General features: G+C 44.3%; 1 protein-coding gene across 1 annotated transcript; it reads left to right on the forward strand.

Moving 5' to 3' along the window:
• The first annotated feature begins 1,190 nt into the window (after positions 1-1,190).
• On the forward strand, positions 1,191-4,631 carry LOC135700120 (probable 2-oxoglutarate dehydrogenase E1 component DHKTD1 homolog, mitochondrial). Its single transcript, XM_065220516.1, has 5 exons — positions 1,191-1,461; positions 1,770-2,453; positions 2,517-3,764; positions 3,826-4,427; positions 4,490-4,631. Exons 1-5 carry the CDS (start codon positions 1,380-1,382, stop codon positions 4,589-4,591), a joined length of 2,718 nt encoding a protein of 905 aa, XP_065076588.1. The 5' UTR covers positions 1,191-1,379; the 3' UTR covers positions 4,592-4,631.
• The last annotated feature ends 10,391 nt before the right edge of the window (positions 4,632-15,022 follow it).

Consider the following 15,022-nt stretch of genomic DNA (forward strand, 5'->3'; position numbering starts at 1 on the left):
CTGGGATTTACGTAAGTTTCTGCTGATGCACAACTCTACACCACATGCGATAACTGGAGTAGCTCCATCTGTGCAAATTTTTGGACGTTTTCTACTAACCTAATAACATTTTTAATAGCATTTACTAACCATACTACTCTAGAGACGTGACTGTACACAAAATAAAAGCACACATTAAAAAAAATACTTAGAATTTGTAAAAGTTGGTTACAAGTATTTCTGCGCAAGTACACGAAAAGATAATGTCCTAAGAAATTCTAAGATGAATTCAAAGGAATTTTACTGTGCAGAAGAAGGAAGTTCTGAAATGAATTCGTAGCTGGTTCTGAGCAGAATTTATTGAGAATCGGGAGGAAAATAGAAGGAGATATTTAAGGAGCACTCCAAGACCAATATCCAATATCCAATATCATGAAAAGGATTGTTGAGAAACGAAAATATTGAACGGTGATAGATACGATCAGAGAATTATAGAAACGTTTTGAAATCATTGGAATGAAGTCTACAATTACACTAAGTGGATAAAATCCGTGCCAAATTCATGCCAGACGAATTCTGAGATGCAAATCTGTGCCAAATCCGCAAAAATCACGAAAATCGCGAAAGTCGCGGAATCCGGGTAGTCGTAACAACCCTGTAAATATAAAGTGCGATCATTCTACGAAAATCCACATTCTGATTAGTTTTTTTCCGTTTATAATGAAATACTATGTAAACTACTAATGTATTTTTTCGGAACACTCTTAAGCAAATTAAAATGAGATAAGAGCATCATAGCGGAAATTATTCCATTCATATTGATCAACAGCAAGTAAACAACCCTGAATATGATTCGTTCAGAACATGCTTCCGGCTTTGAACTCTACCGAACGAGCCTCCACCGGTCAGACCCACATGGCATGCTCACTCATACAACACTGCACACGCAGCTTGTTTGCTGCCGTTTGCAATGTGTTCACGCCCTTCATAAACAACTCCCTGCCGGTACTTGTCTCACCGGATCGGCTCAAAATAGAAAGCGCGATAATAAATGTGCGATGTGATTCAATATGTGTGCACGTCACACCACCATTCAAAAACTGCTGGCCAGCAGCAGAGCATCCGACACAGAGCACAGAACACTCTCAGTTTCGTTTGAACTCTCGTTCCGTTCCCAAGCAAGCAAACGCCAGGTAGACAGGTAAATCTATCTCGACCCAGCCCCTATACAAAAACAACAACCGTCAGTATTTTATCTCCTCCTTCACTGACTTGACAACGCTCCAGTGCTTTGGTAGATAGATAGGTTGTTGGATTGCCAGTGGAGTTGCTACGTGGTCGGTTTGAAATTGAAACTAAGATTAGTGATTTTGCAGCAGATCTCCATCCCGTCCTGCAGAATGCATCGAGTTCTCTGCAGACAGTATCACAGTACCAAGGGAGTCTTCGGATTCAAACCGAAACCGGTGAAGGAATTTCGATGTAAGTATGAACAACATTTTCATGATCTGCTGACCAGCTGGGCTGTAATTTAAAACCACTGCCAAAATCTTGTTTGTTCTGCGTCTTGATTCCTTATCTCGGTCGCGATATAGTTGTTGAAAATACTACATTCTCAGCTCTCCGGGTTTGGAAAGCAGCAGGGTAGATTGTAGCAAATAAGCGAATTACTCAAGAGTAACGTGCAATCGCGATTTGTGCTGATTGCTCCTTATCACCAACTCACATTGTTTAGTGGGATCAACCCCCATCATAGATAGCAGCAATCTACAAGATTTTTCTCCTTCCAGTGAACCAGCGCATCATCGATGCTCGGGTGCAGAAAAGCAACGCCTATCGCTGGGTAGAATCCTACCGGAATCATGCTCACCGAGTGGCCGCAATCAATCCGGTACCCTTCATTCAATCAACAGACGACTGCAGCCATCTGCTCGACTACTCCCGCTATGGACTTTCCTCAGCAGATCGAATCGATCCGCTGGGTGTCGTCAACTCGTCCGATCCGCCTTCAGCGTTGACCGTCGAACAGCTCGAGCAACTACTACAGCACATCTACTGCGGAACCGCCAGCATCGAGTTGGCGTACATCGAAAACGAACAGGAGCGCGAATGGCTTGCAGAAAACTACGAACAACTGTTCCACACCAACCTCAATGTCTCGGAAAAGAAGGAAATCGCCGAACTACTCCTAAAGTCACAGGCCTTCGACAACTTCCTGGCGACCAAGTTCCCCTCCGTCAAGCGATACGGAGGCGAAGGAGCCGAAAGTATTATGGCATTCTACCGGCAGTTGTTCATTTGTACCGCGGAAGCGAACTTGAGCAACATCGTCGTCGGAATGCCACACCGTGGAAAGCTGAACGTCCTGACAATCCTGTTCCAGACCCGACCAGCCAAGATCTTCCGCAAGTACAAAGGACTGTCGGAGTTTCCTCCGGACGTGAAAGCCATGTGTGATATCACCAATCACTTCAGTAAGTTGGTCGATCAATTCTCTTGATAAAATCGTACTGTGAAGCCGCAATCTTCCCTCGTAGATACCTCAACGAACTTGAACATCAACGGTAAAACGATCCACTTGAACTTGCTCAACAACCCATCCCACCTGGAAGCAGTCAACCCAGTTTCAATGGGTAAGACCCGTGCCAAACAACTCTCCCTTCAGGACGGACCCTATCACAACGATCCTTCGGTACCTTCAAAAGTCCTGAACATCCAACTGCACGGTGATGCAGCTTTCGTCGGCCAGGGAGTCAACCAGGAGTGTCTCATGATGGCCGAAGTGCCCCACTTTGACGTCGGCGGCACGATCCACATGATCGTCAACAACCAGGTAGGTTTCACCACTCCCGGCGACCGCGGACGAAGCACTCGCTATGCATCCGACCTGGCCAAGAGCATCATGGCTCCGGTATTCCACGTGAACGGTGACGACCCGGAAGCACTGACCAAGGTCACCAAGCTGGCCTTCGATTACCAACAGAAATTCGGAAAGGACGTCTTCATCGACCTGAACTGCTACCGACGCTGGGGTCACAACGAGCTGGACGACCCCACGTTCACCAGTCCACTGCTCTACAACGTGATCCACAACCGCAGCTCGGTCCCAGATCTGTACGCCAAGAAGCTCATTGAATCCGAAGAGATCACCCAAAACGACGTTGACACTACAGTCAAAGCTCACCACGATTACCTAAACTCCGAACTGCAGAACCTCAACGACTACCAACCTGAGAAAAGCTACTTCGAACACCAGTGGACTGGCATACAGCAGGCAGGGAATGAAGTTACCGTGTGGAACACTGGAATCGACTACAGTCTACTGAACCTCATCGCCAGAACCAGCGTAAACTGCCCACCGGACTTTGCCCTTCATCCTCACCTGCGAAAGCACCACGTCGAAGCCCGCCTGAAGAAAGTAGCCGAAGGTAACCGCATTGACTGGTCCACCGCGGAAGCCATGGCCATGGGAAGTTTGATGTACCAGGGCTACAATGTGAGGATCAGTGGCGAAGACATTGGACGGGGAACATTTTCCCACCGTCATGCCATGTTCGTCGATCAGAACACCAATGAAATCTACATTCCACTAAACGACCTGAACGGCGGTGCCGGCGGCAAGCTGGAGCTGGCCAACAGTATCCTATCGGAAGAGGCCGTGCTCGGCTTCGAATACGGCATGGCCATCGACAACCCGAACAACTTGATCATCTGGGAGGCTCAGTTCGGGGACTTCTTCAACGGTGCCCAGATCATTATCGATACATTCGTACTCAACAGTGAAAGTAAGTGCCACTCCAATCCATCTTCGCTAACATTGACTTAACCTAATCTCAAAACTTCCAGCCAAGTGGATGGTGTGCAACGGCCTGGTGATGCTGCTGCCGCACGGTTTCGACGGAGCCGCCTCCGACCACAGCTCCTGCCGGATGGAGCGGTTCCTCCAGATGACCGACTCCAAGGAAGCCACCCCGGACGGAGACGACGTCAACTTCGAGGTGATCAATCCTTCCACGCCGGCTCAGTACTTCCACGCTCTGCGACGCCAGATGGTGCGCAACTTCCGGAAGCCGCTGGTCGTGGTAGCCCCGAAAACCTTACTCCGCCTGTCGGAGTGTGTTTCGACACACGCAGACCTGGCCCCGGGAACATTCTTCCAGACGGTGATCGGGGACGGCGCAGTCAGCGATCCGAAGAAGGTCAAACGGGTTATCCTTTGCAGCGGAAAGCACTACTACAATTTGAACAATGAGCGACTGGCCAGCAAGAACGGTGAAGTTGCGATCGTGAGGTTGGAGTCGCTTTGTCCGTTCCCGGTGCAGCGGATTCAGGAGGAACTGGCCAAGTACAGCAATGTCAGGGAAGTCGTTTGGAGCCAAGAGGAACACCGAAACATGGGTGCGTGGAGTTTCGTTCAGCCCAGATTCGAGAATATGTGCGGAAAGAGGGTGAGTCGGTGTCGAGGTGTTTGTGTGGAATTGTGTCTAATTTTGATATTCTTGCCGTACAGATTACGTACCGGGGACGGTACGAAGGTGCTACCGTGGCTGTAGGGGTCAGCTCGTGGCACGCGAAGGAAGCGGAACAGGTGATTAAAGCGGCATTTCAGTAGAAGGAGCTAGACGCTGAGGGAGTATATTGTGCAATGTAAATACATTACGATTGTGATAAATGGAAATCAGTGCGTTGGAAACTCCTTGCTTCCGGTAGAAGACTATTTACTTAGATGCTTCAAATTTTTGGCAATTTCTTTTAACGACAATCAACTTTCAACCGTTCCCATATCACCACGATGTGGAACAGCGCCTGGATATTCTGCAGATCCTTGATACATGTTGAGTTCTTCAACAGGTGGACCAGATTCAGCTTGTCACGGTACTTACGAGTGGCGTCATGTCGATTCATCTTGTAAATTGGGTCCGTTCTCCTTCAACTCTGTGTCGAACAAAAAATTCGTAGTCCTACGTCAACATTGCGGTCGTGTCTTGTACCCCACCCTCTAACTTTTTCATTGGTGTGAGGTGTATGTATTGAGCTGTTAGGAATGCTGCAGCGAACAAGTCCGTGGTTGAGCCGTCCTACGTGCAACGTGTCGGCTTGTGTCGTTAGGGATCAACTTTCTGATGGCTGTGTTAGGGTGAGCACTTTGCGGTCGAAACAAATGTATGGGACATTTCAATATTTCCATATGAGGGGGTTCGAAGGAAAGGGGTGTAAGTGACTTTGATCGATTCTCTTCATCGACTTTCTCTTTTTGATAACCACAAGATTTCTGCCACATATTTTGATAACCTAGCATCCAGAATGGCACACGAATCAAGGAATTTGTTTGCAGCTGAATTATTAATGAAAGAGAAAGTCGATAAAGAGATTCGATCAAAGTTACTTCTTTCCTTCTAACCCCCTCATATTGCTTCATTGTTAACTATTTAAATATTTAACAATTATAATGTGTAACATACCACGCAAATTTTATAACACTGGTGAATCGATCGACACACAAATCATCAAAATCCATTGATTATTGGCCAAGCTTAAATTTTGACCAATTTTAGTTGCATTTCCCTGAATTGGCACCCTTCCCGAAAGACGTAGTCCTACGTCAAAAGAAGGTAGCAACCCGGGAAACCAAGGAAACAAACAAACAACCGAGCGGTGGAAGACAATTGGAGCTTCCACCGAAAGGCAAGAGTGTGAAAGTTGGCAAGCTGTCACCGTTCGCATTCATGGCTAGTTGCGATCGAAAATCCTCAAAGACTTGGATCATCTTTTCGGAAACGAGACGCCCGAGGCGAGGAACAGGAAGTCATCTTGTCGGAAGCGTTCTATGTTCCTGAGCTAGAGTCGAACCTGGTTTCGGTTAGCCGCCTGAACACCAAGGGAGCTGAAGGAACATTTTCGGAGTCACGGAGGAAGTGTTATCAAGTGCGGAGGAAGAGTTGGAGGATTGTTCTACTTGAAAATCGCCAAGCAACAAGCAATACACGCCGCACAACATCCCAAGGACTGTGTGCACGTGTAGCATCGAAGGCTAGGACATAGGGACCCTGAAGCGATCCAGCGTGTGGTACGCGAAGATTTGGCTAAGGGCGTGCGGAGAGTAACCTGTCACGACAACCGTTGCCAAAGAAGGCAGGAAAACAATCAACGAAGTTACTCGCTCTCACCCATACAGACATCTGTGGCCCGATGAATCCGACGTCGCCAGGAGGTTCAAGGTACTTTCTCACAATGATCAACGATTTCAGTCGGTTCACCGTGGTCTATTTCCTCAAGTAGAAGTCCGAGGCAGCGGACAAGATCGAGGAGTATGTCAACATGGTATGTAATCGTTTTGGAAGGAAGCCCGTTGTCATTCGCTCAGACCAAGGCGGCGAATATAAGGCGCAACGATTGAAGAAGTTGTACAGAACGAACGGGATCATCCCAGAGTACACACCGCAAGGTACACACCACAACAGAATGGAGTTGCGGAACGCAAGAACCGGACGATCGTTGAAATGGTACGATGTATGTTAAGCGACGCGAAGATGGGATATCTCTTTGCCATCACGATTACTGAAAAACCAGACTACACGAACATTCACAGGTTCCGATGTGCAGCGTTCGTTCACGTGCCAGGAGTGAAACGAACCAAACTGGAACCAAAAGCAATCAAGCTCAGGTTTGTTGGTTATTCGGATAACCACAATGCTTTTCGATTCATCAACCAAGCTACCAATGAAATCGTGATCAGTCAACCATCTCCGGCAATCGTGGAGTACGAGTCGGTAAGACCACAAGATACAACCGAAGCAGAAGATGATGATTACCAAAGCACGTTTGAGGAGGAGGTCGAAATCTATTCCGATGAAGAAGCAACACCTCGAAGGTCAAGCCGCAACACAAAGGGAACGTTACCACAGCGGTACCGTGAAACTACGGGTATGATACGAAGGATCATTCCCGAGCCGAGAACCTCCCAAGAAGCAGGAATTGTGGATAGCTGCAATGGACGACGAAATCCAGGCGCTTAGTGAAAATCAAACTTGGACACAATCAACATTGCCCGCGGATCGCAATGTAGTAGACTGCAAGTAGCTTTATAAACGGAAGCTGGACGAGGATGTCAACGTCGTGCACTACAAAGCTCATCTCGTAGCGCAAGGTTTCTCGCAGAAGTATGGGATGGACTTCGATGAGGTGTTCGCGCCGGTGGTTCGTCAAGTCTCGTTCAGGACACTATTGACAGTCGCAGGCCAGCGTGGTATGCTGCTGAAACATGTCGATGTAAAGACTGCCTATTTACACGGAGAACTGGAAGAAGCCGTTTACATGCGGCAACAGGAAAGGTCTGCCCGGACTCAGGCAAGCCGGATACATTTGGAACAAGAAGATCGATGGAGTACTGAAGCAGATGAGTTTCCTGCCATCCACCAACGACATTGTCGTCGAGTGCCACAACAAGGAAGAGTATGACGCCATTATGAAGGACCTCAACAACCATGTTATGGTCACATCTCTGAGAGACATCAAGAATTTCCTCGGCATCCAAGTTCAGCGTGATGGTAAGTCATTCAAACTAAATCAGAAGTCTTGCATTCAGAAGCTGTTGGTGCAATTTGGAATGGATCAAGCGAAGCCATCGAAGTTTTCCCTGGATCCCGGCCACCTAAACAAGAGGGAGGAGAAATATCTGCTGCCTAATCGGTGGTCTGTTATATGAGGCGGTGAATACTCGACCGGACATAGCTGCGTCTGTAGCGATTTTGGGACCTTCAACTAGCTCACCATCGCAAGCTGATTGGACAGAAGCGGAACGTGTCCTGCGGTATTTGTGATCTACGCAGGACCACACACTTTCGTTGAAAGCCGATGAGTCGACATTGGAGGTTTACGTGGATGCAAATTGGACCAGTGATGCAGCCAGTCGAAAATCCAATTCTGGATACGTGTTTCTGTACGGCGGTGGATCGATTTGTTGGGCATTGCGCAAGCAAACCTGCATTGCGCTAAGCAGTTTCGAAGCCAAATTTGTGGTGCTCGCTGAGTGCTGTCGTAAGCTAACGGGGATTGTCCGGCTACTTCAAGATTTTTCCGTACATGAGGATGACCAGTCCTGCATAAAGCAGTTGGAGTCATCGAACATCAACAATCGCTCGAAGCATGTGGACACTAAGTACCATTTTATCCGCAATCGATGATCGCTACTGCCCAAACATTGATCAACAGCAGGCTATGGTTTTCTGTAGCAGTAGAGTAAAATAAATTAATATGTCAGTTCTAGATAAACATTTCAAAATGCCCTATCTGCATTGATCAATTCTCTTCATCGACTTTCTCTTTCGTCAATAACTCAGCTGCAACACCTTTCCCTGTTGTATTTGACGTTTTGGAAGCTAAATAAGAACCTCCTTTAACTGTGGTAGAATTAGCGCGAAATATGTTTGCATAGTAGTGTTTATGAAAAGAGAAAGTCGATAAAGAGAATCAATCAAAGCAGATAGGACCATTTGAAATGTTTATCGAGAGTTAGTTTTCGACCCTTGAACAAGTTAGTTGTTTTGATAAATTTATCCGATCTACGGCTAGATTTCCCAAAAGATAATTTGTTCAGCGTTTTATTAAGTAGTTTTAAACAGGAATTTTGAAACGTTTTCCCTAACAATCGATGCAATTTACCGCTCTAGATGTTCAATATTCTTCTTCTTCTTCTACGCATTTCAAGCTTATTGCATATCGCATATTAGCTTATTGCGTGCTCTCAACTTAGTGTGCTAGATGCACTTCCACAGTTATCAATTGAGAGTTTTCGATGCCTGTACCATTTTTGCATTGGTATAATTGTGTGGCAAGTCCAATCATACTTCTATGCCCAGGGAAGTCGAGAAATTTTCCAACCCGAAAAATTCCTAGACCGAACCGGGAATCGAACCAAGCCACCTCCAGCATGGTCTTGCATTGTAGCTGCGCCTTTACCGACTGAGCTAAGGGAGGTCCCTGTTCAATATTGTGGAAGTGATAAAATTTACAACTTTTAACTGTTTTGTAAAATCCGATCATATTCACCATTTATTCTGGTGCTGTTCGGCGAATTTACTTATTTTACATAATTTTGTATTGCTGAATCCAATTCTGAAATCGGATTTCGTTAAAATGAACGATTTACCACAGACAAACAGACGTAACTATTCATTTTAAACAATTGTTCACGCATTTAACGATTGATTTGAATATTATCATTTCCGCGAACTGCTCACCGCAGTGTCGGATCACTTTGACGTTTCTATATATTCTGTTTACCTTGCATGCAACATTGACTGCAAACTTAGCGAGCTAGCTTGTTTTCCACGAGAAGCTCGAGAGATGTCGCTACTGAGGTCCTATTTTGTTGTTGTATAATGTTTTCAAGATAAACTTATTCAAAAAGATACGTCTGTTTGTCTGTGGATTTACTATCATAAAAATGATTTAATGTGAATACAGTCAACTTTCGCTCGTTGGGCTAAACCCATAGCCCACTTAGTGAAAGGCTTTCGTTAGTTAGGCTGAGCTGTCGAAACTGAAAATTGCTTGCGGATACATCGATTGTCTATTATCATCAAAAATGTTTAGCAACTATCCAAATTGTTCATCCATGAGCCCCTCGAAAATAAATCTGTTTGACTTCGATTTAGGTGGGCTAACGGGAGCCGAACTAAAAAGTAGCCCACTTAGAGATAGCACAACGAGTGAAATTCGACTGTAATTTATTTGCTGCCTACATTTAGGCGTATTTTTAACTACCAGTTAAAGTTTTTGTTTGTACAACGTCATATATATGTACATTTACCTTACACACTGTATCGATACTACAGACTACAAAACCTCATAAAACAATAAACAGGATCTCACATGCCTCCGCCATGGCAGGACGGCCGAACAATCGGTGTGCTTTATTTCTTTTCGTATCAACACAACGTAGGAATCCCACCCGTGCGCGATCAGTTTTTGTTGTACGATTTAAGTCAGTTTTCAAGTGTCAGTGGTTTTGAACATTCGAAAAGATTGCATATTTCAAAAGCTATTTTTTAGTATTAGGGTTTTTAATTTTTTTTTTATAAGTAAAAAAAAATGGTTACTTTTCTCAGAAAAGAACTCTGCAGACTTTAGTCTGTGCCAAGAGTGTTGGCAGTGCCAACAGTGTGTCAACATCCCATGAGTTTGGCAACCCTGAAGTTAGACTTTTGTGTATGTGTTTACATTTTAAATTTATCTAATAATGGTTCATGACAAACATTAAGCTTCATTCTCATTAGAATGAAAGCGGATTGGGCAGTGGAAGAGGAACTGGAAGCAATACAACCTATACGACCCATCCACAAGAAACGGGCGGTGGACGAAATTTTCACCAGCTGCCAGTAAAATGCTCCCCGACAAAATCAAACCCAGAACTCGAACGGACGAAAGTTCACTCCCACCCTAGAAACAACATCCTCGAAACAGTTCTGATCGATTCAGATCTACGCAACCTCGAAGACATCACCCAAGCCTATCGTATCGCAGATTGTGATGTCTCCTACCATCACCCAATTACACATGTTCAAGCCTATCAAGCTCACGATCCTTGGCAGATGTGATACCTTCCACAAGGTACCACCAATGGCCAATGTACCACCAGTGAAAACCATCAAATGTCCCCCCACTTCATATGTGTCATACCTCGGAAATGGTGCACGATCCAGATAAACTTCGCATCGGCAGTTCAACCACCGGATGGAAACTAACGATTTAAAATTGGCTCACTACTTGACTAGCCTATTGGTCCCAAGTAAATTGATTAACGTACCCCATTTTAGTTAAAATTCTGGTACTACACTATGTTTGTTTTGGTTCTCTATGAAAGTTTGACACATAAAATGAGGGGCTCGTGGATTTTCCTATGTTTCCAGGGGTGTATCAATTAGCTTGGGACCGAAGATAGTATCAACCGGTGGAAACTAACGATTTAAATTGGCTCACTACTTGACTAGCCATTCGTCCCAATCAAATCGATTAACGTACCCCATTATTGTCGAAATTCCAGTTTGTTTTGATTCGCTATGAAAGTTTTACAGATAAAATGAGGGGTTTGTGGATTTTCCTATATTTCGAGGGGTGCATCGATTAGCTTGGGACCGAAGAGTGTACCAGAGCTGGGCCAAAAAGTTGAGCACATTTCTTCGGAACCTTCTGGTCTTAGAGCTACCTCTATGGTTCAACTGTACCCTGTGGTTGTTGTTGTTCATCTGCACGCCCGTGGGATCTTGTCGAACAGCAAATTACTTAGTGTCGTCAAGCGTCATACACTTTCAAGATTGAGCAAGGCCTTATAAATGATTGACCGGATTTTTTTTTAGACGAACTAGTGCAACAGAAAAGTGGAGATTGGATCGATGGTGATGGGGTGTATTCACGGAATAGAATGTAATTACATTTTTGATTGCATTGATCTGTTCCTATTAATGGAATATTTGGGGTTAATACGTATCGGCATCCCCCAATAAGTACTGAGACTTGTATGGACATCCCTATAAAGTCCTGTGGATTTCCCATCGAAGTCCATACCAATTGAAACCAATGACTGGCAAGGATACCTAAGGAACAACGTAGGAGAAAATGATAAAATTTTCATCCCGGAAGACCTTTGGCAAGACCGGGATTCAAACCTGGCCGAAATACAAAACCCATCACACACACCCCCTATGACGTGGTTTTTTTTTCTTTATCGTTCATTCTACATAACAACCTTGTAAAACATAACAAAATCCTCCATCGTTCAGAGGATTTTTGTCCATTTAGTTCGCCGATCGCATTCCACACCGTACCGTCGTATTGGACGATCTTACAGGCATTTGACCAACCGTTGCTGGAGGAAACCCATTTTGACCATCTTGAAAGTCGTATCAACCCTCTCGACCGACCATGGTGTGGAAGAACGCTGTTGGCGTGAAGCTATTCTGGACGAAACCAAGAGCCGCTGGGATTTTCGCTACGAATCGGATGAGATAAACTTAGTTTTATGGTGCAGACAGGTGCAGACAAAACTCACAGCATTTTTCCTTGGGATCCGAACCCAATGTGAAGCCCATTGGAGTAAACAAAGAAGTCAACCTTAGCAACGATTGTCAACTTTCGACAGTGATGCCGTTTTACATTATGTTGAATGTATCCTACTTGTCAACGTTTGCCCTGAAGAGCCAAATAGTGTGCCGTGCTGTGTTTCGGCGCAGTGTGCAGAGTTGATTACCCCTTGTCCGAAAGTCATTATTTCATCTACAACTTTGTCTTAGACGTTAGTCATTTTGATCAGAGATGCCTTTTCCATGCTAAATTTTTTTGAAAAATTTCAAGGGCATAACTTTTTTTGTATGGAAAATACGGTTCGAACGAAAACGCGCATTTCAGAAGACATGGTGATAGCCGCAACACGCAAACTATGAAGCTCTCGTTCGCCGCCGGACCTGACGGCATTCCGTCATCAGTTCTAAAACTTTTTGTAGCCAATCTCTGCCTTCAACTTGCGAGGCTATTCAATCTCTCGGCACAGCAATGTGAGTTCCCCTGCCGCTGGAAACTTTTTTATTTGTTCCCAGTGTACAAAAAAGGAGATAAACGGAATGCCGCAAATGATCGTGGAATCACCTCCCTGTGTGCCTGCTCAAAACTGGTCGAGATTATCATAAATGGTGCTCTGTTCTGTTCTGATAAGTGCACGCTGCAAAAATTATATCGATACAGAACAACACGGTTTCTACCCGAAGTGCTCCGTGTCCACGAACCTGGTGCAGTTCACTTCAAACTGTATGCGATGCATGGATTCAGGATGGCAAGTCGATACTGCGTATATGGATCTAAAAGCTCCATTTGACACGGTGGACCATAATATCTTGCTGGCCAAGCTGGTGATACTTGGCATTGTGTGGGTATAGTCAACATACCTGCTCGCCACTCTATAACGTGAACCCTCTGTATCGACTTGGCACCATTCAACAGAGATGGTTTGGACGCAAGCTATCATTCGAGTGTGAAAGTGTTGAGCAGGTAAGACGTGTATCCGAGTGTACCATTGTTATCCTGCAATGGGTGATTTCCCGGTAGAGTTTAGCTCTTCACAGGCATCTCGTCAACTGCTGTGGATTGGTTCAGATATTACTTGGTGAATCGCTATGTACATGTCAAGATTGGCGCGTCGGAATCGGATGTTTTCTCAAACAACTCGGGAGTCCCGCAACGCAGTAACCTAGGACCGCTACTATTTTCGATCTTTTTAAACGACGTCGCCTTGCTGATACCATCAGGATGCCGCGTTTTCTATGCAGACGATACGAAAATCTACAAAATTATTAAAAGCCTCTCGGACTGCTGGGATCTCCAGAATATGTTAGATATTTTTGCTGACTGGTGCTCAAGAAATTTGATGAGTCTAAGCATAGAAAAATGTAAAATTATTTCCTATCACCGAAAAATCGAACCAATCATGTTCTCTACGGACACTGTCTTGCTCGTGTAGAACACATAAAGGATCTCGGCGTTACCTTGGACTGCAGACTCACTTTCAGAATCGACTACAATGACATCATCTCCAGAGCTAATCGACAATTGGGGTTTATTTTCAAAATTGCCGACGAGTTTCGTGACCCGCTATGCCTCAGGTCACTTTACTGCTCGCTTCTGCGATCCTTATTGGAGTCAAGTTCAGTTGTTTGGTGCCCTTTCCATGCTAGCTGGATCACTAGAATTGAATCCGTTCAACGCAAGTTTGTGAGATATGCTCTTCGTTTCCTCAACTGGCGTGACCCAACGAACTTTTTTCAATAAACAACAACAACTTGCCACCGTACGAGGAGCGTTGCCGTCTCCTGGGAATCGAGCCATTAGCGGTGAGACGGACGGTTGCTCAAGCTATGTTGGCTGGAAAGCTGCTTACGGGTGTCATTGACTGTCCAACACAGCTGTCACAGCTAAATATGTATGCCCCTGAGATGTCTCTTCGTCAACGCGACTTTCTGTTTTTGGAACCACGGAGCCGGAATTATACACAACACGAGCAAATTCGGGCAATCAGCCGGCAATTCAACAACTTTTTTTATATGTTCTACTTCAATGTATCAGCTGACGTATTTCGTCATCGGCTACTTGGCCTTTTCCGTACCGTTGACCGTAACTATTTAGTTTAAGTTTTATTCATTTAGACAAATTGTCAGTTGAATTTTTCAATAAACAATAAACAACAATAAACTATGAAATGTTTTTTCAATGCTGCTTTCACTTTCTTTGAAGTATTATCACTTCATTCGAAATTTCCCCGTCTATTTTGAAACCTGACTAGGCTTTTGCTCTTGTCATTTTCAAGAAGTTGTTTGTGAAGGCAAAATGTTGTCTTGTAAAAAACCTCACGCCCACCAAAATATACTTTAATTTTCAAATAAATATATTTTCAAAAGACTTCAAAATGTATTGAAAAACAAAATGTCTTCACAGAAATTCAAATGTAAGTTTAAACTGAAGACATGTCTTCAAATCTGGCATCCCTGACGTGATAGTAAATTCGTTCCACTAAAGTATACATTACGGCTGATGTTCTTGCAGAGTTGAATATTGAAAGTTAACGCCTGAAAAGTATGCTTCCCACATCACTTTTTACAATGTGAATTAGGCTCCAAGTAAACGATGTTTTCTACAAAATCAATCCTGCTGATGAGCTTGGGAGCTGAAAAATGTTAGACTCATATTTTGCTAATAATTAATAATTCATGCATACATTGACTGAATATGTCCTCTTTTCTTTCTGAAGACGCATTCGGAACTTCAATCACAATTTAAATTGGCATGAAGGATCACACCTTAGCACGATGAACTGTCCACAATTATTCGAGTCGTTATCGAGTGATAAAACCATATCAAAAGATAGATTTGATAGGTATCCTTCAACCGCATATTTCTATAAGTCGATTATTTCTTCAATCTCGAGTTTTGTGAAGTTGGCTGTATTCTTTGGTTATGAATCATATTTTTTTTTTCAAAATTTCACGATATAGTGGTA

This window comes from Ochlerotatus camptorhynchus, unplaced genomic scaffold, assembly GCF_037179485.1.
Source record: "Ochlerotatus camptorhynchus isolate MF236.1 unplaced genomic scaffold, CSIRO-AGI_Acam_v1.1 ptg000129l, whole genome shotgun sequence".
NCBI classification, from domain to species: Eukaryota; Metazoa; Arthropoda; class Insecta; order Diptera; family Culicidae; genus Ochlerotatus; species Ochlerotatus camptorhynchus.